This window comes from Trachurus japonicus, chromosome 6 (genome assembly GCF_045865225.1).
Source record: "Trachurus japonicus isolate A0001 chromosome 6, Traja_1.0".
Lineage (NCBI taxonomy): Eukaryota > Metazoa > Chordata > Actinopteri > Carangiformes > Carangidae > Trachurus > Trachurus japonicus.
In genome coordinates this window covers 27,653,617-27,680,699 of record NC_140912.1, presented here as the reverse complement: position 1 = coordinate 27,680,699, position 27,083 = coordinate 27,653,617, and the positions used below count along the sequence as shown (strand labels likewise).

At 43.4% G+C, this 27,083-nt stretch overlaps 1 protein-coding gene across 3 annotated transcripts; it reads left to right on the top strand.

Moving 5' to 3' along the window:
• The first annotated feature begins 45 nt into the window (after positions 1 to 45).
• Positions 46 to 26,322, top strand: LOC146986327 (BTB/POZ domain-containing protein 10-like). Of its 3 annotated transcripts, none has more exons than XM_085780091.1 (8): positions 46 to 209; positions 12,050 to 12,318; positions 13,199 to 13,520; positions 16,882 to 16,984; positions 20,030 to 20,150; positions 22,584 to 22,781; positions 24,075 to 24,185; positions 25,767 to 26,316. In XM_085780091.1, exons 2-8 carry the CDS (start codon positions 12,129 to 12,131, stop codon positions 26,291 to 26,293), a joined length of 1,572 nt encoding a protein of 523 aa, XP_085636217.1. In that variant the 5' UTR covers positions 46 to 209; positions 12,050 to 12,128; the 3' UTR covers positions 26,294 to 26,316. The 3 variants fall into 3 exon arrangements, with proteins under 3 accessions (XP_085636217.1, XP_085636218.1, XP_085636216.1); XM_085780092.1 differs by having other exon boundaries at positions 53 to 201; positions 25,767 to 26,317; XM_085780090.1 differs by lacking the exon at positions 46 to 209 and adding an exon at positions 4,614 to 4,819 and having other exon boundaries at positions 25,767 to 26,322.
• Positions 26,323 to 27,083: the final 761 nt, after the last annotated feature.

Here is a 27,083-nt window from a genome sequence, read left to right as displayed (position 1 = left end):
GAATGTGTTATCTTATCGCGATATCTTCCAACGTGATCTCCGCTACCTCAAAACCAAAACAAAAAAGAACCTACAACCAAGTGTAGCTACCAGTTGATATAACCTAGGACTTGTTACGAAGACACCCTTTTTGCTTCGGTCACCGGTTGATTTCACAGAGAGAAGCCACCGGACAAGAAGAACGTCGAGTCGGAATGAAACGTAAGCAGGTAAGGTTGTGTTAAAAAAAACAACTCTGATTTACACAGCTAGCAGCCGTTAGCCGCTATGTGTTTAGCTTAGCGGCTAAAGCTAAGCTAACAGGCTAACCAAAAAGTCCAAAATCCTCTTAGTCGCTACAAGGTGTTTGTGAAGCACGATGCTGAAGGACATTTCGCTTTTTTAAATAACCTCGTCGGTAAGTTCATAGATAATCATTTTGTAATGTTTATGAATGGAAAAACAGTCTCTTTCAGTGCTATCTGTCCATCAACGGTTGCAACGTTAGGTTGCTAAGGAAACTAACGTTACGTTGATCAGAGCTGCTGAGCTAAATGTAAAGTTACTGCTGTGAATGTGTTCATAGTTGATAAGCTGACACTGGGAAGCGTATAGAGGACTGTGCCTAACAGAAGTAACTAATCTCCCAATGGAAAGTAGTTGCCTGAATAATATTTAAAAAATACAATATAATATATTTCCTTCATATTCAATAGTCTAGGTTCTATCTTTATCTACTTATTTACATAATGGTAATTGAACATAGGTTCCATTCCATGTATCAAAAGGAGCAGGATCAAGAAATCTTATTTTCCTTAATTCATTTTAAAATTAGAAGTAGATGATCTGCTAAATTACTTGTAAATAACACAGACAAAAAGAAAAAATTAATCAATCAATCAATTATGGCTGAAGACTTTCCTAAAAAATTAAAAAACAAAGAAATCAATGTAAATCTTACAGTCCAATCTTAATTGCAAAAAGTAATTGTAAACAATGTAACATACATTTAGGGAAGCAATATTTAAGTTATCATCAAAAACCCACTTAAATTGAAATTTTGAATTTAAAAAACGTGGTTCCATAGCCAGAACAACTATCTTTAATCGATATGTAATTTAGGCAGTTTCTCCGGCTCTGATGGAGTGAGACATTGGTTCCTGCAGGGAAACATAAATCTGTGGGTACGTGCCCCTCAGGAAGAGGATAAACATGGGGAGTAAAACCAGCTGGTCCAGGAGCTTTGCCTGGATGATGGTCGGTTCAAGGCTTATTTCAGGATGAGTTGGGGGGGTTTGACAGCCTGTCAATCACTACACTTTGTCCATACATGTCTTGCAGCTTGTCAGGGTTGACGCTCATGTGAGCTGACGTTATAGCTTAACATTAACCATGACCTGAATGCCATCGGTTAACTACAACTTAAATATCCTCCATGTCTGCTGTTTTCAATCTAAGCCATGGTAACTGCAGTGAGTCAAGTAGCCTAATATTCTCAATTAATTCCTTTGTGATTGCTGCATTTTCATTTATATGTTTACACAACAGTGGAAATGTATGTGTTTTTCATCACATTTTCATTTTAAAGGGATAGTTCAACATTTTGGCAAATTGGCCCATTGCCATAATCGCTATAGTCATAGCAGTAGGTTCATTACCTTTAATTGTAGGTGTAAGCTATTTTCAGTACGGCTGAGCGCAGCAGCTGGCTGCTCAGAGCTACGCTATGGAGGCTAAGGGAATTTCTTGGTTTCCCTCATTAAACTCATCAAATTCAACATCCCAAAACTCCACAGCGCTTTTGTAGACAAGTTGTGACCTGCACAACCACCACGCTATGAGATAATGACGGAACGATACAAAACGGAGCCGTTTTCGAGGTAAATACAGGGTAAATACGGAGACTGCTTGCTGAAAAACTGTCCCTGAACGCAACGCGCATCAGCGGTTTTGTATGAATTTACCTCGAAAACGGCTCCGTTTCGTATCGTTCCGTCATTATCTCATAGCGTGGTGGTTGTGCAGCTCACAACTTGTCTACAAAAGCGCTGTGGAGTTTTGGGATGTTGTATTTGATGAGTTTAATGAGGGAAACCAAGAAATTCCGTTAGCCTCCGTAGCGTAGCTCTGAGCAGCCAGCTGCTGCGCTCCGCCGTACTGAAAATAGCTTACACCTACAATTAAAGGTAACGAACCTACTGCTATGACTATAGCAATTATGGCAATGGGCCAATTTGCCAAAATGTTGAACTATCCCTTTAACATAATCCCCAACAGGCTTGAAGGAAAATATTTTAAAGGTCCAGTGTGTAAAATGGGGGGAAAACTGTGTTATCTAGCGTTCAGATTCTAGTATGCAGCGTTCGCTCACTCGCACTCACCCCTCCCATTGGCAAAGTGACGGTGGCCTCCGAGGACAAAATAACTTGTTTACCATGACTGAGACGACTGGGAGTATTTCAGGAGCATGGAGCGATGAGGTGAAGATCTAAACCATATTCACTCTCTCTGCTGTTTCCTCCTCCTTCCTCTTCGTTGGTTTATTTATGAACACGAAACCCGCAAAACGCGCTCTCTGGCTGGCTGGGTCTTCCATTCGGTCTGCCGTTCAAACATGGCAGCACAGACCCTTGCTATATAAATATAGAAAAATAATTACAAGGCTACGAAAACCAAACAAGTTTTATTTTATAGCAATTATTCACTTATACAAATATATTCATGGGTACTTTATTCAGATTTTCCCAATAAACCTTGACAATTATTACACAATGGGCCCTTAAATACATTTTATTATGAGTTTCTCCCTAATTTTTCATCTGGTTTAGACACCGACAATGAATAGTTCAACACCCAGCAGGTAACAAGCTGTTTGTTGATGTGGAACAAGTTCGACATGTCTGGACATGTTATTGATGTTTACTGATACACCCATGACTCTCCTGCTGACTCTCCTGCTGATATGGACACACATGTTTTACAAAACATTTTTGTTATGTTTTATAGTGTTTTGGACCTGGGATTTTTCTTGAGGCCAACAATTTTCATGTAGACTCGATGTGTAACTTAGGTTTAGTAAAAAATTTCCCCATCAGAATCAATCTGGAGTTCATCTGATAATACATACATATTTTACTGTCTGGAGGAGGACGGACGGTAAAACTGAGTTCAAATTGACCTATTGCTTATTCATGTGATGTTCAAGAAGTTAGGAGTGTTTCTTTGTGGACAAGGGGAGGCTTTGGCATCTGTCTGTACTATATTATATAAGTTGTTACAGGATCAGGATGTAAGTCTCATCAGTGTATACCAGCAGCATGATTTATTCAGCTCCATGCAGAAGTCCCCTGGTGCCACAACGGTGAAATTACCTGAGGTCTCTCTGCTGGGTCACAGTTCACAATCAAATAGATTCCCCCTTAAAATTGATAAATGATACGATTTTCCTTATGGCTCTGAAGTTATGATGACGTTTTTGTTTTGTTGGCTTGTTGCTTTCTGCAGTCGAACCGAGGAGATTGTGGGAACATTTGAGCAGTCAGTTAAGTTTTCTGTATTGACTCTTTAATGCCTCTTTGATTAGCAGATGTAGTGCTCAGCAGGCTTTAATCTCCTGTGCTTGTGGAGCACATTTCCCCTCTATAACTGTCTGCTTGATGCTGCCTTCAAATGACATCGATGTTACAACAACTGAGCCTGGATCTGGTGCTATCTGTGCCAACCCATTTACAATTCAAATGCTGATGGTCCTTTTCCTTTTGAAAATGTTTGGCCTAGTTATTACAGATTCTCCTACTTTGTGCCGAGGAAAATGATAACCCTGTCCTGGCTCAAACCCCTACCTCCCACCCTTCAAAAATGGTGAGAGAGACTAAAGAAAGTGTATTTAGTGGAAAAGATAACTGCAAAACCTCATGTAAAAATTGACTTGTTTTTGGTTTTGTGGGCACTTGTCATCTCCCACTTTGGATGGCGAGACAGATGAAGTGGTAACAGCTCGTCCTGAGAAGCTGTGTCAGTTTTTGTTGTTCTTTTGTGTAGGTCGCCTGCCTATTTTCTCCCCCAAAATATATTTGGGGCTTTGTTTTGTGGGATGTCCATTTGTGAATTAGTTCTTGAACTGGGTTTGTATGTTTGCTGAGACACTAGCTAATTGTTTCTTGGTTGTTGTGTTTTGTTTTTATAGGCATAATTAAAAAAAAAAAAATCTTCCAAAAAAAAGAAAGAAAATGTTTGGCTTGAGCAATAAAATGTTATCACTTTTTACTAAAATCAGCAGAGAGGATATTTTTAGCGGAGTCCTTACAATGTTTATTATTTACATAACATTTGCTTCGCGCAGCATTTGAGAGTCTCCGGTTAAATGCTATTAAACCGCCTATATATGTAGCTAGATGTCGTTATTAACGACCTGCTTCCCATTTAAATGCACTGCCGGTGCAGCGAGCACTCAGAAGTGGGAGCTTTACGAGGAGCACGTGAAGGCAGCATCGCTCTGATTCAGTCAAGCACGCGGCCATTCACAGTTTCAGGTCCCTCCGGTGACTCTTCCCATCTTTTTTTTTCTCTCCAAAGCTTTGGAGTCGAAGCGGTGGATTTTTGTTGTGTTTTTTTTCTCTTTCCATCTTGTCTGACCTGATGTTCCGGCAGCGACTCGAGGTCCGGGGGTTTTTAGTGCGCGATTTAAACGATGCTGATGAAGTTGCAAAGTAATGAGCGAGGATGCTGAAGCTGCCGGCAAGCCCGCTTTGTTCGCAGGAGCGCAAGGCTTTTGTGCCGCCGTCATCCCGCAGCTCATCCCCTGCTGCTTTGTCTTCACTTGGCCCGCTGACACCGACCGGTAGGTTCTGCACGTCCGCTGCTTTCCAAGCACCGAGGATTTAGCGCTGTCATTGTGTTACACGATGTTATACACTTTTTTTTTTAGTGCATGGCATTGCTCCTCGGTGTGATTCAGTGTGTAATTTACAACAGTGCTCCATAAAAGAAAATCACGGACTCTGACATCCACGCTGGGACTCTGTGGTGCTGAATAGAGTCCTTTCTTTATTTATCATAGATTATAATCTCATATAATCTCATATCTCAGTCATAGTACTGTAATAAAGGGGCATTTCCTTGTTTTTTCAGCTTCAGCATATATCTAGATTTCCTCCACAGAGCAGCTCTCCTGCCTTTGCCCATCAGTGTGTCGGTGTCAGCAGCCCCTAAATAATAGATGGGACCCTCACCCCTCGGGGCTCTCACCTCATGCTTTTAATAGACTGCCGTCTTGTGTCTTTATACTGTGCCTTTAGATGAGCTGTTAAAACTTCTCCTCGTATTTTTTAACGCATTAAACCGACTCATGTGCAGGCTTTCACTCAGCAGAGGGAAATTGAGGTATCATCAGGAGAGAGAGAGAGAGAGGAAGCCCCCGGTATCAGGAAACGTTAGCCCTCCTCCTCTCCTCTCCTCTCCTCTCCTCTCCACTGCCACTGCCACCGCCGCCGTGTGAAATCTTGACCGCCGTAGATTTGCACGGCCATGTGAAAGATGAGAGGAGCTGCCGGCTGCGAGTGAAATATTGCCTCCTCAGCTCCTTTGTTCTTTCTGCCCCGCTGCTCCGACCACTGGCTGCCTGCCTCCTGTTTGTTTGGCTGGAAGGACGACCTGCTTTTAAAAAAAAATTTTTATTTGTGCTGCTCCTCTCTATGATCATTTCCTCATTTCTGCCCCAACAATTAAAAAACATTAACATCCCATTTAGACATTAAAACATGCATTTACGCTGTAAGTGTCGGGTGCAACACAACACAACACATCAGTCATGTGTTGCGAGGTCATTTGAGGAGAGCTGGTTGTTTCATCAGTGGAATATTTAACCTTTTGTCTAATCAATAACAGACTCTTTGCCTTATTGTGTCGTGTGCTGTGTTTTTTACACACTCGATACGATGAAGTAGTGTCTGTGATATCGGTTCATCTCTGTCCATGTCAGTCGGTTCAACCTGAACACACTGAACCAGAGAGAGAGGAGTGTGTGTGCGTGTGTGTGCACATTTCTTCTTTTCCTCAGCTGCTGTTTTGACCTGTGTCTTATGTTCAAGGACGTTGGCAGAGTCAGACGGTGCAGCAGCTCTATAAGCTCAGCTGTTGTGAACAGGAAAAAGATGAAGCTCCTCGTTGGCTGATTTGATTCCTGCCATTTGATATTCCGAGGTTAACTGGCAGCCAGTGTGTTGATTGATTGATTGATTGATTGATTGATTGATTGATTGATTGATTGATTGATTGATTGATTGATTTTCTTAGCATGATAAGATTATGTAGTTAAATATGGGGAAGAGGGGGTTACATTAATGTTGATTGAGACCAAACTGATTGTCAACAATCAAAACAATAATTGATCTGTGACCTTGACTGTGTTGTTGTGTGTGTGGGTGTTAGTGGGAATTAAAGGTGATGTGCAGTCGTCACACTGCTGCTGCATCGTGTTTGTTTTTTTGGGGGGCCTTGTTGCTACAGCTTGGTCTCTTTTCTGTCTGGCTCTGCCCACCCAGACATTTCACCAATTAGCCACTCAATCAGGCCTTCAGTCAGCCGTCCGCCCGCCCGCCCGCCTGTCCGTCTGTCCGCCCGCCCGGCCGGTCCTCGCATCACATCACATCACATCACATCCGCAGCTGCTCGGCCGTCCAGCACGTTGAGATGTCAGTCAGTATCCAGGGAGGCGTCTCTGATTACCGGCTTTTGAAGCCCTGCGCATGGAAACACAAGTCATTCATTAACAAATGGTCCTAACCCCGCACTGGATTTGTTTCTTTTAATATATTGAGCTCTATATAACAACCACATCATGCAAAAACCTGGGTAAATTACAAGGCCGTTAATACGTGATAGTAAAAAAAAAAGCCAAGCCATAACAATTAATTGCATCATAATGTCCAGAAATTTCGGTCAATTTCATAGTAATGAAATATAGCAAAGAAATAACGATTGATTGCGTAGAAATAGCCCAGAAATATCGGCCAATTGCAAGGACTTGGTGGAGAAAAATTCTGGCCTTTCCCATAAAATCACAAAAAGCATGTGTAATCTTTTGCCTTTATGAAAAAAACGTGACTATGAAATTGACCGTTATTTCTAGGCTATTTCTTGACATTACATCATAATTAATTGTTATTTCTTGGATATTTCTTGACATTATCACATCATTAACGGCCTGTAAATTAGGTCTAGTCTCAGCAAGTGCCATCATGGCTTCATGTTGTGTTGTGTTGTGTTGGTTTATTCATGTGTATCCAGTTGTGTGCTGCTGTGCCGAGTATGAGGCAGCACTCTGGCCTCTTTTTTTATACGTCACTGACTCCATTTTTATAAAATAATAAAAATAAGTCCACCCCACCACCCGCCCCCTACCTGCTCCCATTTTTTCCATCTCACTGATGCCGTTGCCTACAGTAGTAGTGGAGTCATCATCATATTTCACGGCGGCTCATCTCCAGAGAGCAGCTCCTCTCTTCATTAGTGAGACCTGGGAGTGTTTTTGGCCTCATAAGCTTAAAGCTATTGATCAGATGGGACGGCCGCGCTGTCACAGTGGAAGTGAAACGGACGCATTCATCAACACGACTGCAGGAATGTCATGTATCATATCAGAATAATACTAAAATAAATGCAATAATCCGTTTTGAGGAAATTATCAGTTCGATAATCACAGATAATAATTAGGCTTTATGCGATCAGGATTTTTGGGGCCGATCACGATCCGATCACGTGAGGGAGCAATATGTCAATTTAAATAACTTGTTTACTATACTATCTGAGTATCAGCAAAAGTATTCTTAAGCAATTTTTGCCCCAAACTGACTGAGATGCAACGGTTAAACATCAACGACCTCTAAAGGGCATTCAAGGACTGGCCAATATAAGTTCAAAGTTCAGTCAGGACAAACACAAAGACATAAAAAACACATTTAAACCAATAAGACATGTCTATTTTGCTATGTTTGTTTGTTTAAAGCTAAACCAAGGCGTCTCATTGATGTTGTTATGATGCTATGTGAAGCCCTTTGAGACAAACTGACAGGCTATACAAATAAAATTGCCTTGCCTTGCCTTGCCTTTAAATGTGTGTTTTATGTCTTTGTGACATTTATGTTTTGAGCCCTGTCACTGTATGTGACTGACAATAAAGTTTTTTGAATCTTGAACCATTAGTTAGCAACATCATCACAAACAAACAAACGGTGCCGTGGAACTTCTTTGGAGTAAATGAGACGGATAAAACACCAGCCATCTGCAAAACATTGATCAGATTGGTGAATTAAGACATTACAGCCGATCTGATAATTTGCATACAATGTAAAATATTGGCAGATCCCATATAGCCGATCAGAAAAGCCTAATAATAATCGTTGCAGCCGACTGTAAATGTCCACGTGACCTTAAAACACATTATAAGTACTTCTAAAACCGTCCATGTGCTTTTAATTCACTCTTCTGTCTTTAGATCTTTATGTATTTACCATCATTTATTTAAAAAGTCATCCCACAAAAAGAATCAGACTCACTCACATGTGCGTTAATGCATGCATGAGGGAGTGTGTGTGTGTGTATGTGTTAAAGTCCTTTCTGAAAATGGAGGGCAGGTGGTGTAACAGCTCTCTCTGGGCTGCTCTGCTCCTCCGACTCTGGAAAAACACTCGGAGAGCCACTCGAGGAGGCGTTGTGGGGTCGTTACCTATCAGAGAAAAAATCTCAGAGAAAACAGCGCGTGAAGCCGAGTCCTGTTTGTTGTGCTTCACCTAAGTGAGTTCCTCCTCTCGCTCTGATTGTTTCACTCGGACTCGTCGCTCTCTAATGGATACTGGTGGCGGTGGCGTGTTTCTGTAGCTGCGAGCTGACGCTGGTGGTTTGGTTTGTTGTCGGTCTTGTTCCTGCAGCACTCGGCCTCCTGTAAAGGTTCACATGAGTTGACTGCAGACTTTTTCTTTTTTTTTTACAGGCTCTCTTCTCGTTCCACAGCTCGGCACGCAAAAAAATAAACCCTTTACCCCCGGAGCATTTTTTTTTTTACTTCACAAGAGGCTGTGTGAGTGTGCCTAGAGAGAGTGGAGTCAGTGCAGCGGGTAATCTATCCACTTGTTCCATGAAGTCATGCATCAGTGCCCTTTGGTTTCTGTCTGATTAGTAATGTGTGATCCCACTTGAACTCCAAGTTTTGACCAAGTGCAAAAGTTGTGCAGCAGTTTGGGGTTCAGTCTTAACTTGGATTAAAAAAACACAAAAAAAACAAACATGAGAGAAGATATTTCCATTCCTTTAACGGTCTGTGCACGTCGGTCTGAAACTGTATTACCACCCAGCAGTGAGCAGTTCATATACATCGCCAGCCAGGGAGCGATCCGACTTCCTGCAAATAATCATCTTGACTGTTTCCGTTGTTATATTGGTCTGGGGCACCAGAGCTGTATAATTAATTGAAATATAATTGAAATTGTAATATGGCGAGATGCAATATCCAAACCGCTAGAGCAGCAATTTCTTCTTTTTTTTTTTTGATTAAGGCAAGGCAAGTTTATTTGAATAACCCATTTTTACAAACAGTTTGTCTCAAAGGCTTTACACAGCATCATAACAACATCGTCTGGCCTAAGACCCTCACATCGACTGAGGAAAAACTCCCAAGAAAAAGTGGGAGAAACCTCAGGATGAGTGACAGACAAGAAATGGAAAGAAAACAGTTTACAACATGTGATAATATGGAATAAACAGGGATGGTTCAGTCAAGGAAGAGCAGGCAGGTAAAATGCTGCAACAATGTTGTGCATTACTTGCATCACAAGTGTTGTGTTGCCATAGTTGACTACAAATCATATTCTCAAGATGTAGAGAAACATTTGTTTTGGTAAAAAAAGAAAAAAGATTAGGTCCAACGCAAATCACATCTTAATCATCATCATTTTGAAGTTATTCACAGTTAAAATGAAACACAAAGCCAACTGTTCAGCTGAAATCAGAATCACAAATGGCCATATCTGCTAAAATAACTGCATTAATGATAGTGACAATGTGTAAAGTGTCAAAATATCAGCTTCTTACAGAATGAAGCTGAACAAATGCAGAGGTTCAAGCTCCAAACACTAAAAGACTCAACTGTCGTGCAAAACAGAGTTGCTTTCCTAAAAGCAGCACGGGCGTTTCCCCGGATCTCCCAGATGTGCAGCGGACACATTTGTTGTGTGATTGTCTCAACGGCCGAATCCTGAACAGATCATCATCACTGCTGCTGTAAACTACATCAAAACCAGATCCGTCCCAGGCAGCATTTTTATCCACAGTGTGCGAGGAGATGGGATCCATCCAGTCACACACTTATTCTGTTTAACAGTCGGTCCTGTCGTCTGTCTGGGACGGTTTGAGTTGCAGGATGAGATCAGACTCTTCATACAGGAAGCAGATGAAGCTACATCATCATGAGTGTAACAGTAACAACCTGGTCACAAACCCTCCGCGCCTCAGCTTCCACATTTGGGAAATAAAATCACATCATTCACCAGGAAACTGTAGACGTGAGAACAGAAAGTGAAATATCGGGAAAATATGGACTCATGTACAATCATTGATCATCGACACACTGATCCCACTTTGTGTTATAAACAATGTTTCCCACCAGTGCAGGTCAGGACTCTGCTAAATGCGGCCGATTCAGTAAAAAACAGCAGCTGCTGAGTTCAGCACTGCAGAACAGGAACAGCTCATCGATGTCGCCTCTGATCCAAGAATGAGGCTGCAGTTTAACTCCCAGACTTGGGCTGTGTCTCGTATCAAGGGACCAGTCTGAGGAGAAGAAAGTCCTCTGTCCTGTCCACACTCCCTCCTTCAGCCACGTCCCACCTGTGTCAGGTTTTTTTTTTTTTTTTTTTTTGGCTGTCGTCTCAATTTCTGTCTGTTTTTCTTTTTTGCAGAGTTATGCAGTTATGAGGCTGCTGCAGTCAGTGTCACGGTAAATTAGGTGACATGTTCCCTATTAAGGTTTTTTTGGGTAAGATGCCAAACAGTTTTGCATCGATTGCAATATTTTTAAATAACAAGCTGTGAGCAAAGGCAAGAGAGACAGAAGTATGGACATTTTAAAGGTCCAGTGTGTAATAATTGTCAAGGTTTATTGGCAAAATCTGAATATACTACCCATGAATATATTGTATAAGTGTGTAATCGCTGTAAAATAAAATTTGTTTGGTTTTCGTAGCCTTACAATTCTTCTTTTATATATATATAGCAAGGGTCTTGCTTTTGAGAGTGTCGCCATCTTGCGCCGCCATGTTTGTATGGCAGCCCAAACGGAAAACCCAGCCAACCAGAGAGCGTGATTCGTGAGTTTTGAGTGTATAAATAAACCAACGAAAAAGAAGGAGGACAAAACAGCAGAGAGAGTGAATATGGTTTTATCTGAATGCTAAATGTCATCCCCCTCCATTTTACACACTGGACCTTTAAAAGAAGCACTGCTGTAAGATTTAAGAGAAATATAGTACAAGATTTATAAGATGTTACATAAGAGCTGTTTTGGTGTTGGTAAACTGCAGCTATTAGTTGGATCATGTTAACCTGAGGGTTCTGGATGCTCCGTATCATACAGGTCGACTGCTTTTTATAGACACGTCGTAGGATCTTAAAATCCAAGGGACAAAGGATGGGAAAATATCTCTATCTACAAAAGCGGAGCCCTGGAGAAAAGGGCCTTTGCTCACTCCATCCATCTTTGAGAACTGCTGTCACTGAACGGTTTATTGTTGCCTCAAGGAAAGTTTCAGAAAAGTTGGCGCCAAGTTGGAAACCTGTCAGACGGAGTATTTGCTAGTCCAGGCTTTTTTTTTTTCAGGCCATGAAGTCCCAAAATATTACATAACCTCAATATTTAAAAGAGAAATAAGTTTGCAAAGCAGGTTTTGAACATAACATGGTCATTATTTTACAACAGTATCAAAACATTCATAAAAGAGTGACACAGTAGTATTTAGCAGCATATTCAGGAAAAAATAATGTAATAATAATAATAACTGTGTTCTCTCATCTCCACCAGTGACTGTCAGTGTGGTTTGTCAGCGTTGGACTGCGACCACCAGCACCAGCAGCAGCAGCAGCATCAGCGGGTCGGCACCATGAGTCTGTACGGGTCCAGTGCCGGTGGCGGCGGTGCTGTCGGTGGCGCCAGAGAACGAGGAGGAGCCGAACATTACCGGGAACAACGGCGGCGCTCCAGCGACCGCTCGCGTGACTCCTCCCACGAGAGAGGAGAGAGCCAGCTGACGCCGTGCATCAGGAACGTCACGTCTCCCACGCGGCAACACGGTGAGGGGAGGAGACTGAGAGAGTTTAGTTACCAAACTGTTGTTGCAGCCTTAAAGGGATACTTCACCCAAAAACAATGTTTCACCAAATGTCTACTCACCGTCATGCCAAGGAAGGGTTTGGAGAACTTTCAGAATCATCAAAACGCTTTTGGAGTTCCAGGGGGGGTCCGGCTGGCAACTGATTTTCATATAATGGTGGTGGATAGAGTTCACTTTTGAATCGTCCAAAACACACACTATGAAACATCCAGATACCTCCATACTGCTTGTCTGTACTGACCCAAGTGTCCTGAAGCCGCCACATGAAAAAGTTGTTCGGAAAAAAATAACGTGATCTCTGTTTTTAGCCTTGTTGTAGCAGTAGCTCCCAGTGGCTGCGTGAGATTTGCTAAGAGATGCTCTTCCGTGTTTACATCAAACATCCAATGGTTTACAACGACGAACGAACATCTCGCAGCAAATCTCCCGCATGCGCACAAACACAACAAAGCCACTGGGAGCTACTGCTACAACAAGGATAAAAACAGAGATCAAATTATTTTTTTCCAAACAACTTCTTCATGTGGCGGCTTCAGGACACTTGGGTCAGTACAGACGAGCAGTATGGAGGTATCTGGATGTTTCATAGTGTGTGTTTTGGACGATTCAAAAGTGAACTCTATCCGCCGCCATTATATGAAAATCCGTTGCCAGCCGGACCCCCCCTGGAACTCCTAAAGCGTTTTGATGACTCTGAAAGTTCTCCAAACCCTTCCTTGGCATGACGGTGAGTAGAAAATCTGTGAATTATTGATTTTGGGTGAAGTATCCCTTTAAATGTTTGACCTGTGTTGATCCTCATCAGTCGTTCTCTCTCTTTCTCTCTTTCTCCCTGTCAGATCGCGACCGTGGAGACGAAGGCTCATCCTCCAGGTCGTCCAGCCCACGTCCTCCCCGGGTTTCTCTCCCCTACTCCCACATCGGAGGCGCTCTGATCGGAGGACACATACCTCGGGCCCTGGGCCTCTCGGGGCTCGACCACCACCCCAAGAGCCTGGGCCAGGGCCCCTGCGACATGATCTACGTGTACGACCTCAGCGGTAAAGAGGGACACCGCAGCGGACTGAGACTGGCCGAGAGAGTGACGCTCATTGTGGACAACACGCGGTTCGTGGTGGACCCGGCCATCTTCACGGCTCAACCCAACACCATGCTGGGCAGGTAACCACCCACAGAGCAGTGTACCAGTGTTGTTTATGTCATTTACATTTTCATTTTTCTTTGTGATTAATTTTTTTATTATATTGTTAATTCATTACAACACACAAGTACATTCATCAAAAAAAAAAACAGCCACAATGGAAGAATGGGAAAGAAACAAAAACAACCCAGAACACCCACAAAAATTGAATGACTGTCTCCATATAGATATAAATAATTATGTTGATTGTAGACGTGTAAACATGTAAACACGCACAAAACACAACAAAGACATGGGCCTCATTCACCAATATCTTCTTAAGAACCTTCTTAGATTCTTTCTTAAGTTGTTCTTAAGAGGTTCCTTAAGAAAACCCTACGTCAGATTCATCAACGCGTTCGTAAGCCTCAGAATTGTTCGCAGCTGTGTTCCTACTTGATGAATGCCATCTCCTCGTAAGTTGAGGGCGTGTGCCAGGTGAGTCTAATTAACATATGATTAGCATAGGTAACAGCCCCATCAATGCCCGTAAAAGGGCATGAGACTGCAGGGCCGTGTGCACACAGAACCCACAGGCACTGAGCAGAGAAGGTGAAGTGAGAAAGAAAGTTGAAATGCGCAAATGAAAATCTGGGAGGGAGCACCAGACTCCAAGCGTAAGAAGTTAACTTCACTTAAGTAGTGAAGTGGCGCTACTGCGGCAGGAATTAAACAAAGAAACAAACGAAAGGCTTATATTTAGTTTATATTTTATATTTATATTTAGTAGCGTCAGCCGTGGATGCAGCTCTTCGGTTGTTATCAGAGACCACACTCTCACATGTGCCACCATAAATATCATCATATTATCACATATGAAAAAAAAACAGTTGTGTGTAGTGTGAACACTTACAGTAGGTGCACTGTTGCAGCCCGCAATTAGGAAAAAAAAATCATATCGGCAGCTGTATGCCCCCTCCCCCCCCCCCCCCCCCCCCCGCCCCCAAAGAAAAGGGAGAAAAAAATTATATGAATTAAGTGTCTATAATGTTTTTTAAGAGACTGAAATGATTCGTCAATTATTATTATTATTATTAATATATATGATTATTAAAAACATCATAAAAGATAAGAAAATAATTCTTATTCAAATCATATAATATCATACAACTGCAGAACAAAAGAAAACGCTATAATCGGTTATTTTTGCAGAAGTCTCAGCACCTAAAAGTGCGTAAGTATACTCCTGACTGTTCGTAGATTTTGTTCTTAGTTAAGAACAAATTCTGGATAAGAAAACATTCATGAATGCCACAATCTTCGTAAAAACTTCGTAAGTAGGACTTAAGAACAAATTTGTTCTTAAGAACGGTTCGTGAATGAGGCCCAATATTATGAACACCACCCCATGAAAAGCCAGACTATTATATAAACATTTTTCATACCTCCAGCTTGAATTAATTACATAAGACCACATACTTTCACTGAAAAGAAATATATTATGTATTATATTATGTTTTTCAGCCGATATAAAACTGTGCTATGAACAGAAGTCCTCCACCATTAAACCATATTTAATTTGAATTCAAACAAAGTTTGGATTGAACAGAAGAACACAAAGTTTCTCAGATGGTTACACAAGCAGATACTTTTGTAGAATAATTTTAAATATCTTAAAGTTATTGAACTACATTACATAAACCAAAAGTGAGTGAGTGACAGAGAGACATTTGCATTGCAGTTTACTATAGTTTAATATATAATATGTTTTTCATCTTGTGAGATTTTATAGTTTGTTGTAGAATTCCTGTACACCAGTGGAGTTCTGTGGATTATGAGATTATGAGTGTACTTGATAAGATATAAGATCATTTGGCATGTTTTCCTGTTTATTTATAGACACGTTACCAGAAACACGCCGTCCTCCCTCTCACTGCCCACAACCTATTGATAGAAGCGTGACGCTGTCCGTGGTGCTGAAGCTACAGACAGACTAATACAAACCCCTCATCTAATATTAACTCGTCTCCGATGCAAATATCAGCAGCTCTCAGGTCTGAAGAGACGCAGAGCGACCTCGGGTTCTCTGAGGAGGGGAACTGTCTGTTGTTGGAGTTCAATGTTGATCAGTGATCTTTGATTTCAAACCACGACACCAACAAGACACAGCAGCCGACACTGTTTAAAACCTATGATGTTTAAAGAAGAAGGTTTTTATCTCTTTATTGGAGTTCAGACACTTGACGAGTTGGTGTCAAGGAGCATTGAATTAAAGCTGGTGGCAACAGACCAGTATTTGTATATGATAAAGGTTTAGATGTAAAAGTCTCACTGCAGCTTTGAAGCTTCAATAGGAAACGCTAGTAGAAATGTCTTCTTGACCTCCATCAGTCCTTTACACACCAGGGACGTAACAAATAAAAGATATGAAAATGCTAAATATTTTGCATCAAAACCATTCATACCGCACACATATGCGCAACTAGATCTAGGTATCACTACTGATTTACTGAATCAATTCGATTCCGATTCACAAGGTCCCGATTTGACAATTCGATTTGATATTGATTCATTCAGTGACATTTTGGTTTTAATACCAGTTTTGCTCGATTATGAAAGAGATTTCCACAGAACTAATGCTGCAAATTGTACAAAGATGGAACTCTCTAACCTGGTGCATTATTTAAAATAATAATGTTAACATTACAAATGGACCCAAATGCAGTTGCATTAATGCACATTTATTTACCATGACCCACTCCACGGGTTTAACAGTCAATCGCACGAGAGTAACAGAGGAAATAGGAAATGGCATATGATAAAAGATCGATATCAAATGAAGAGCAATATGAATTGGAAAAAATACATTTTTTTAAACCCAGCCCTGTATGCAACGATTATATAAACCCAAGTTTCGCTTCTTGTCAGGTGGTTCTTTGCCTGAAACCCGTACAACACACACCTACAGGTTGATTATCCCTCACATATTCAACAGCGGTTCCTTTACCTGCTGTGCCGCTGTCGTCTTGTTCCCAACTCTACAACCTCCAACAGCAGCAGCAGCTCACTGTCTGATCTGTGTCCCGACGGCCCAGCTGTTCACCGATGCTTCGCCACACATCGTCCTTCACTTCGTTGTCTTTGTAATGTTTGTCAAACAAGACAAGGTGGAGAGAGACACAGGTTGTCACAGTTATAGTGTTGTGTGTAGGGTTGTTTAATGCAACACGCAACATGATTGGTTGATGCGTTTAGTTGCCTGGCAGAAGAAAGTTCAGAAAAATCAACCTCACTCCGAAAAAAAAAATTGTATGTCACCTTTTCGCTGTGTGAAGGGAATTTGAAAGGGAAAAAAATGTACCTGTGTGTAAGGGCCGTTCCTCATCATGTGTGTTTTTTCAGGATGTTCGGTTCGGGCCGGGACAACAACTTCACGCGGCCCAATGAGAAGGGAGAGTTCGAGGTGGCCGACGGCATCAGCTCCACCGTCTTCAGAGCCATCTTGGTGAGTTTCTTGTCTCTTTTGCCCTTTACGTCTCTTTTTGTCTCAGTTTCTTGCAGCTTTTCTCTCTTCCCACTTCGTTACGCTGTTCTCCTCTGTTGCCCTTCCTCCTCTCCCCTCCCTCCCTCCGTCTCTCTTTTCTTTATTCTCTTACTTACCGTGGCCCCGTCTTTCATCTTCCCCTCCTATGTCTTACTTTCCTGATCTTTTTATCCTCATCTTTATTCCTCTCTTCTTCTATACTTCCCTCTCTCTCTCTCTCTCTGTGGCCCAGTGAGTTCAGAGCCCTGGTGAAATATACAGCAGACTGCACTGGTTTATTCATCCTCTAATCCGTCGACTGCCCATCAGCTCGGTCTTTAGATGGAAATCCTCCTGTTAGGAATCTGGCTTCAGTGGCTTTAGAGAGTCTCCAGATATGAACGATTGATCGTTTGTCTGCTTATTATTTTATCTATTCCGTTGTTTATTTCTTCTCTCCTCACAGTCTGAGGTGGGAAAAGAAAGAGAAAAGGTGTAAAAGCTGCTCAGTCGTTAAAAGATGTGCTGAGATTTTTTCTCTTAAAACTGCTGAGAGACTGTTGGAGTGAAGAATAAAGAAGAAAAATAGAAAATCAAGCTCCACTATTTTGTTAAATTATGCACTTAATTACATTTTGTTGAGAGCCCTTTGTTATGTAGGTGTTGCTGCTATTTTTCTTAAAATTATAAAATAATATGTAGTTATATTTTAGTGTTAAAGGGTTAGGGAGTTAACCAACACTATTTTATGGCATCTTCTTATTTAGTCCACAATGAGTTGATCTACACTGAGTTGACTGGGACTTCCAGGTGTGGTTGAGCAGATGTGATATTACAAAGCTGTGTCCGTACGTGAATGATCCTGAACAGGTGGATCACTCAGGTTTCACTACATGAATCTGTGGATGTTTAACTCTGAACTTTAACATGTATTTATTATAAATCAACATTTATTATTGTTTCAAATCAAACGGACTGAAAATGAGCGAAAACAACGTGATGTTGGCTGAGTATAAACAGCTCTAGTGATGTCATTATCTGACTTATCTGTGTATTTTGGCCGATAGTTATCTGCCAGTATCGGGTCGATAATTATCTTTACCGATAGTTATTATCGTGCATCCCTAGTCAGGATGCCCAATAAAACATTGTGCCTTCTTCCTGACAACCTGCTTCATCCACACTGAAGCCAAATCACGCAGCAAACCTTCATAACGCTGTGAAAACTGTTTCTTGTCTTCTTGAGATGACCAACATATAAAAGAAAATGTAAAATGACTTTCAATAAAAGAACGATAAAAAACATAAAAAAAAATATAAACCAGAAATAAAATAACCCAGAAATCATCTTATAAGAGAACTAAATGAAGATTCAAGCAGTTTTTGGTATTTTTGAAAACATCGAGGTCCATTTAGAAGCTGTTCTTGAGCTTTCAACAATATCACATCAAGAGAAAAGATGGAAGAAGTTAAACCTCCACAACAGCCGTGGATGTTAGCTCTTCTCTTCTGTTTTCATGCTCGTGTTTTGCTGCCGTCGTTCACGTCTTCTCCACCGCGGCTCCGGAGACTGGGCCTCTTCTCCACCGGCTCAGAGTGGAACAGGCCCCGGTGATTACCGTAGTGCGGATGTCGAAGCCTCGTTTCATTTGATGTTCATAGGAAAACAAAACATGGCAGCGGCACAGAGACGTCAGAGAGTCACAGGAGGCAGAGCAGCAACACAACACACTCCTCTGTTGCAGAGAGAGAGAGAGAGAGACGGAGAGGGAGAGAGAGAGAAACAGAGAGAGAGAGAGAGGCCTCGGAAATGTTTCTGGCAAACGGCGAATCGTTTCCATTTGGACCGACGTTATTACAGAGGAGGAGCTGATGAGTCGTTAACTGTGGTTTTGCTGATCTAATGGAGTGTGTGTTTGTCACTGGACTTTAAACACAAGAGGAGGAAGAAGAGGAGGAATAGGAGGAGGAGAGAGGAGGAGGAATAGGAGGAAGAAGAGGTGGAGGAGGAAGAGGAAGGAAGAAGAGGAGGGAGGAGGAGGAAGAAGAGGAGTAGGAGCAGGAGGAAGCGTAGGAGGAGGAGGAATAGGAGGAGGAAGAAGAGGAGGAGGAGGGAGGAAGAAGGAGAGGATGAGGAGGAGGGAAGAAGAGGAGGAGGAATAGGAGGAAGAAGAGGGAGGAAGAGGAAGGAAGAAGAGGAGGAGGAAGAGGAGGAGGATGATGAAGAGGAGGGAGGAGGAGGAAGAAGAGGAGTAGGAGCAGGAGGAAGAGTAGGAGGAGGAGGAATAGGAGGAGGAATAGGAGGAGAGAGGAGGAGGAATAGGAGGAAGAAGAGGGAGGAAGAGGAAGGAAGAAGAGGAGGAGGAAGAGGAAGAGGAGGAGGAGGGAGGAAGAGGAGTAGGAGGAGGAGGAGGAGGGAAGAGGAGGGAGAGAGAGGGAAGAATAGGAGGAGGAAGAGGAGGAGGAAAGAGGAAGAGGAGGAGAAAGATGGAGTAGGAAGAGGAGGAGGAGGAATAGAAGGAGGAGAAAGAGAGGAGGAGGAGGGAGGAAGAGGAGGAGGAGGAGGCCGGTTCTGCTGCCCCGCGGCCTCGTGGGAAAGCGTCCGGCGTGATCGTCTCACATGACACAGAGAGAGAGGATGGAAAGTGGAGCAGGGAGGGCTCTCTCTCTCTCTCTCTCTCTCTCGCCTGTGACGTTGCTCACTTTTACTTTCATCTCTGCTCGCTCTTCATCCCTCCCCCTCCTCCTCCTCCTCCTCTTCCTCATCCCTCTCTCTCTCTCTCTCTCTCTCTCTCTGTCTCTCTCTCTCTGCACAGCCTGTGTGAGTGGAGCTGAATCAATAATGGCGTCTTGTTTTTTCTCTCCTGCTCGTGTGTGCATGTGAACGTCCGCCATTTATCCATTCCCCTGTGTTTGTGTGTGTGTGCATACACTTGTTTGTGTGTGTCGCTCGCTCGCATGCGGGGGCGTGTGTGTGTGCGTGCGTGTGCATGTGTGTGTGTGTGTGCGCGCTGCTGAAAATGGCAGGATTACTACAAGTCGGGGATAATCCGCTGTCCTGATGGCGTTTCCATTCCCGAGCTGCGGGAGGCATGTGACTACCTCTGTATCTCCTTCAACTACAGCACCATCAAGTGCAGAGACCTCAGTGAGTATACACACCTCGCACACACACACACACACACACACACACACATCGTTCACACACACTGTCACTTCGTCTCGTACATGCTGCTCGTTTAGCTTCTCGTCTCCGGTCTGAACCGAAGCGTTCGTGTAGTTGGTTCACTTAGTTTGGTGAGAGTGGAGCTCTGTTGTTGTTGTTATTGTTGTGGTTGTGTAACTGCACCACAGTAGAGAGTCACACACACACACACACACACACACACACACACACACACACACACACAGAGCTCATCACTGTAAACGTTGTGAGAGAGTCCGACGCAGCTTTGTATTCACAGCCGATGCACCTGTGTCGTCTATGTGTGTGTCTGTGTGTGTGTGTCTGTGTGTGTGTGTGTAATTACATCATGCTACATGTGTGTGTTCTGGATGTTTCTGTTGTTGTTGTTGGTACCTTTTTATTTGTGTGTTTGTGTGTGTGGGAGGTGGAGCCTGAGCCTGCTGTGTGTGTGTGTGTGTGTGCGTGCGTGCGTGCGTGCGTGCGTGCGTGCGTGCGTGCGTGCGTGCGTGCGTGCGTGCGTGCGTGTGTGTGTGTGTGTGTGTGTGTGTAAGTAGGTCATGATTAGCTGGGAAATGAAGCGGTTGCTATGGTGAAAGCCAAACAAACGTGAGCAGGTTTCACTCTCTGGTTCAGTTGTTGCTGGTTTTAGTTGAACGTGTTTGAAGCGTTGATGATGGTTTCAGACGTTAAAGCAGCTCCGCAGGCAGAGGTGGTGATGATGATGATGATGATAATAATATTTAGGTCACGGCTGCTGCAGAGCTTTGCTGTTTGAGTCTCATGACGAGCAGAGAAACCAGGAAGAACCGAGTCGTTGTGTCGTTGGAGCTAAATCACAGTTTCACAGCACGAGGGAAATCAAACCAGGACGAGTTCATTGATCGACTCCTGGCTCTGGAAAACCTCACTGATCCCTGTTCAGCTGCTTCACTCAGCTGTGTGGAGTTTTCTTCTTGTGAACAGTTTGTTGTTTATCACCCACATTTAACACATTTCTTTCCTCCATAAAAAAACATTTTCCTCAGAAGCTTCATTGTTCATGTCCATGTTTAGATCCTCACAGTCGTCTTCCTCTTCTTCCTGTTATATAATCATTACATAAGGTTGGTCGATACATCGTCTCTTTTAGCACAACGCTAACACAACCTGTGTTAACGAGGATTCATGTCAGAGTCCTGTGTTATTTCTAGGGAAGCACGATAATAACTCTGTTTTTTCTACCGATACTGATACCAACACCAATAACTCCCTGCTACACATGACCGATAACCAATAACAAAATTTAAATCAACATAAATTATTGTTTAAATCAAACAGACTGAAAATGAGTGAAATCAAGGTGATGTTAGCTCTAGTGATGTCATTATCGGACTTATCTGTGGATTTTGGCCAATAAGTATCGGACCGATAATTATCTGTATTGATAGTTATCGTGCATCCATAGATATTTTACAAAGGACTGAAAACATCTGTGATGAGCTGCTCCACTGTGAGATCGTAATTGATCTGCTCTCTAAAAGTCTGAAACAAGCTGCTAGAAAACTCTGATATCTAAAATCAGAGCGCGAGACTTCTCAGTTTATTTCACTCTGTTTAAATGTAAATGTGTGAGACTTTTTGCATTAATGCGTCTTATTTTTAACCTGGTTAAAAATGGTGTTTAGACCCGTGTTTATATTAGAAATAATAATGATCTCAGGTGAATTTTATTTTGAACCAGTGTCAGGTTTTCTACTGTAGAGGAAGAAGACACTTTATTTATGTAGCACATTCCCTGTCAGAGACAACTCACTGTGCTTCATAACACAAATAAGCAAACTAAATGAAATGTCAAATCTTTGTCTGTCCAAATGTCTGGAGTCTGTTTTTGACCGTACTGATATTGAAAACTACTGTAAATGCTGATTCAACTAATTTGGTTTTGATTCGGAGGACGACAATGATGACCTGAGAGATCTTGATGGAGTATGTGGATTGAGAAGTAGCAGGAACATTTAATACTTTATAGAAGTTTAAAAGATTTTTACTGTAGCATCTTCTTCTTTACTTCCTCAAAAGTCAAGGCAGCTGTTTAGTTTCAGGTTGTAAAGGAGGAGAAGTTTATTTTATTTATCTGCTGTAATTGAACCTCACGTTGTTTCTAACTCAGAGTTTGTGTTTCGCTGGTCGTTGGAAAAGTTTCAGTTTTATCGGTTTTATTGAACATGTCAAGAATAAAACAAAACCAAAAAAAAAAATAATCAAAGCATATAAGCAATACTAAAGTTTAAAGAACAGTCAAACCCAAATCTCTCCATAGCCTATAATCAACACGTTAATACTCATCATGTTCAAAACGTGACACAAAGTGAAGGATGAGAATCTGACTCTGGTCTCGGTGGTTTCTCTCCTCAGGCGCCCTGATGCACGAGCTGTCCAACGACGGAGCGCGGCGTCAGTTCGAGTGCTACCTGGAGGAGATGGTGCTGCCGCTGATGGTGGCCAGCGCCCAGAGCGGAGAGAGGGAGTGTCACGTGGTGGTGCTGACGGACGACGACGTGGTGGACTGGGACGAGGAGTATCCCCCGCAGATGGGAGAGGAGTACTCGCAGAGTAAGACGCCGACACTCCGTAGATTTAGTTTCTGGATTAACCCTCGAGTCGACCCTGTTTGTCAGCCGGACGCCGGCTCGTTGCAGCGGTCAGGAGGTCAGGAGAAGGATTCCTGCTGAGTCACTGTTACTGTCTGACTCTTTCTGAAGTGGATACATGTGAACTTTTCTCTTCAGGCTGTTAGAAAGAAGAAGCTTTAAACCAGTAAGAAAAATCTGCTCCCACTTTATAACAGACGACTAAAAACCCTCCACATGAGCTTCACTGACCGGATTAACTCACATCGTCTCTGTTGGTTCTGGTAAATACTGACCAGACATGTCCACTGTTTTTTGACAGACAACTCTGATCTGAACATTTAAGCTCCACTAGTTCTGTGTCTCAATTCGAATACTTCCTCACTTACACTAACTATTTTGAGTGTGTAAGTGTGTTCACACTTTCAAGTACTTACAGTACACAGTGTACTTACAGAACCCGGATGTTGCACTCATAACAGCCAAAAAGTTTAGTGTGAAACAATGGACACTTCCCACCCTCGATTCTTAATTATCCACCATGGTGGGAAAAAACACAAATTTCATCAGAAGCTCAGTTAAAAACACAATTAAACAAATAAAATAAATAAATATAGGAAAGAAAGAAAGAAAAAAAGGTCGCCATCTTGGCTACATAGCAGGATGTAATAATAATCAACATACCGGTAGGCCAATGTTTTCTGCCAGTAAGAGGAGCCAGCTGATTACAAGTAAGGCGTTCATTATCGCTAATTGAAATTACAAACCAAACAAGCCGGTAGATGTGTTGACGGGCGAAAACAAAAAAGAAGACGTTGGTTGCGATTGTCAGTTTCCACTAAGTGCACGGCGACAGTATTCATTTGAGACACTGTCACAATTCGAGCAGGTAGATGTTAAACTACGTGGCAGTGAACTAATGGAAGTGTCCGAACCGAGACGCAGCTTAGTTCACACGTTGGTCTGAACTGTTCACCAGCAGTCGAAGCTTCTAGGTTCAGGATCTGGTTGGAGCTGGTTAGTGAATTAGTGAATATGTAATAGTATTCAGAGCCATAAAGAGGGTTTGGGTTTTACACAGATGTTTACAGCGGACTACTAACTCTTATAATGACTAATACGGTTGACACAACACTTTATCCATGTGTTTTATTAATTGCTTATTGTCAAACTGATATAACATGTGGAGTTGTTGTTATCAATGCCCTGTAACTGATCTATAAAACACATGTAACTCCAGCTGCCTCATGTCCTGACGTCTCGTCCTGTCCCACAGTCATCTACAGCACCAAACTCTACCGCTTCTTCAAGTACATCGAGAACAGAGACGTGGCCAAGTCGGTGCTGAAGGACCGAGGACTCAAGAAGATCCGCCTGGGAATCGAAGGTACACCGTCCAGAGTGGTTTCTTCCTCTTCTTGCTCTACTTCTACTTATAACGACGTGTGGAGCGGTAACTGTGTCTGCTCCAGATAAGAGTTTCAGAAACTTCACAGTCTGAACACAACACGTCTGCAGTCAGGAGGTTTTGTAACTGGGTCAGAGCAGAGCGTCGGAGTTTGTGTAGATCTTTGTCCTCGGCCGTCAGTCCTCACAGTTCGCCTCGAGAAGAACAACAACAAACCTAGAAGAACATTTTCACTGATGTAACTTGTTAAAGGGATAGTTCAACATTTTGGCAAATTGGGCCATTGCCATATCCCTATAGTTTTAGGAGTAGGTTTGTTACCTTTAATTGTCGGTGCAAGCTATTTTTAGAACGGCGGAGCAGAGCCGTGAGCTGCTCAGAGCTACGCTATGGAGCCTTGATTTCTTGGTTTCCCTCATCAAACTCATCAAATACACAATCCAACAACTCCAAAACGCTCTGGTGGACAAGTTGTGACCTGCACATTCACCACACTATGAGATAATAACACAACGTTACCAGACAGAGTTGTTTTGGAGGCAAATACAGAGACTGCTTGCTGAAAAACTGCCCCCGACAGGAACGCACATCAGCGGTTTTGCATGAATTTACCTCTAAAACAACTCTGTCTGGTAACGTCCTGTTATTATCTCTTTTGCCGTTGTTGTCTGATTTGCCGTTGTGTTTTGCACTTCAGGGCCACCACATTCATGTGTGTTATTGGACAGAAAGAGCAGCGCTACCTCGGAGCATAGCCTACGTAGCCTACAGAAAACACATTTACATCAATAAATAAATGTTTCACAATGAACCAATCAGTCTGTATTAAATTTTATTTAGTTTGAAGGCAAGGTTTGCAAGGTTCATCTGATGGACATCAAGGGACAGATTCTCCAAGTTTTGCACAGCTTTTGCTCATGCTAAACCTGCGTAGGCTGAAGACCCTCTTCACATGTTTCAAAACCAAACACAGAGACAGATTGTGCAGGTTTAACAGGAGCAAAAGCTGTGCAAACCTGAGTAAATCTGGACCCTAGTCTCGTGCTAAAATTGACTGTAAATTCACCTTTAAAGTTGTTTTTAAAAAAAATTTCCCCGGGGGACCATGCCCCCGGACCCCCCTAGGGGGTCGGTATCTTCTCACCTTTTCTACCCCTGATGAGTTTGCACCCCTGCTCATAGCGTGGTGAATGTGCAGGTCACAACTTGTCCACCAGAGCGTTTTGGAGTTGTTGGATTGTGGATTTGATGAGTTTGATGAGGGAAACCAACAAATCCCATGAGCCTCCGTAGCGTAGCTCTGAGCAGCTCGCCGCTCTGCTCCGCCGTTCTAAAAACAGCTTGCACCGACAATTAAAGGTAACGAACCTACTGCTAAAACTATAGGGATTATGGCAATTTGCCAAAATGTTGAACTATCCCTTCAACATTAGTTAAGCATTAATAGATACTGAATTCTTCATTTATAATGCATGAATACTCATTAGTATGTAGTTTATAAACACAGTTAGTGCTTATCAATATTTCCTGACCCGCTGCTCTGCTCGTCCCCACTCCCAGGTTACCCGACGTACAAGGAGAAGGTGAAGCGGCGCCCCGGCGGTCGCCCGGAGGTCATCTACAACTACGTGCAGCGTCCGTTCATCCGCATGTCGTGGGAGAAGGAGGAGGGGAAGAGCCGCCACGTCGACTTCCAGTGCGTCAAGTCCAAGTCCACCACCAACCTCGCCGCCGCCGCCGCCGACATCCCGCAGGACCAGCTGGTGGTCATGCAGCCCCCCGGCCCGCAGGTGGACGAGCTGGACACTCTGCCGACGCCTGCCAGCGCCGCCGTTGCCGCCGGCGACCCTCTCCCCCTCCCCCTCCCCCACCCACACCTCCAGCCGGCGGCGCTCGGGCCTGGGCCGGCGCTGGAGAGCAACACAAGCCCTCAGCCGCCGCCGCCGCCACCGTTAGCATTGGCCCACGAGGCTCAGGACAGTCTGGCCCACGGCAACCAGCAGCAGCAGCAGCAGCACGGCAACAGCCACACTCAGGCCACGTACCACTACGAGCCGGACCCCGACACGCCGTCACCGTCTGCATGAGACCGGTGACACACGCACACACACACACACACACACACACACACACACACACACACTCCTCCCTGTCTGTGTTCACACTGTCGGTAACAACACTTTATTATTACGTCATTTCATTTCATTCATTCGGCGCTGGAATCTCCTACACTGGGACGAAGCACTTGAACGCAGCACGACACAGAAACCTGATTGGACGATGAATTTAAAGCTTAAAACTCCACGTGAACGTTGAGGCCACTTGTTGCTCCCAGTGTGAACACAAACCCTCCTCTTCCTCCTCTTCCTCTTCCTCTTCCTCCCTCCTCCTCCTCCTCCTCTTCCTCTTCCTCCCTCCTCCTCATCCTCCTCTTCCTCTTCCTCCCTCCTCCTCCTCCTCTTCCTCCTCCTTCCTCCTCCTCTTCCTTCCTCCTACTCTTCCTCCTTCTTCCTCATCCACCTTTTCCTCCTCTTTCTCCTCCCCCTCCTTCTCCTCTTCCTTCCTCCTCCTCTTTCTCCCTCCTCCTCTTCCTCTTTCTCTCTCTTTCTCTTCCTCTTCTTCCTCCTCATCTCCCTCCTCTTCCTTCCACCTCCTTTTCCTCTTCCTCCCTCCTCCTCCTCCTCTTTTTCCTCTTCCCTCCTCTTTCTGCTCTACTTCCTCCTCCTCCTCCTCTACTCCGCCCCTTTTCCTCTTCCTCCCTCCTCTTCTTCCTCCCTCCTCCTCCCCTTCCCTCCACTTCCTCCCTCCCTCCTCCTCTTCCCTCCTTCTCCTTCTCTTCCTCTTACCCCCCCTTCCTCCCTTCTCCTCCTCCTCCTC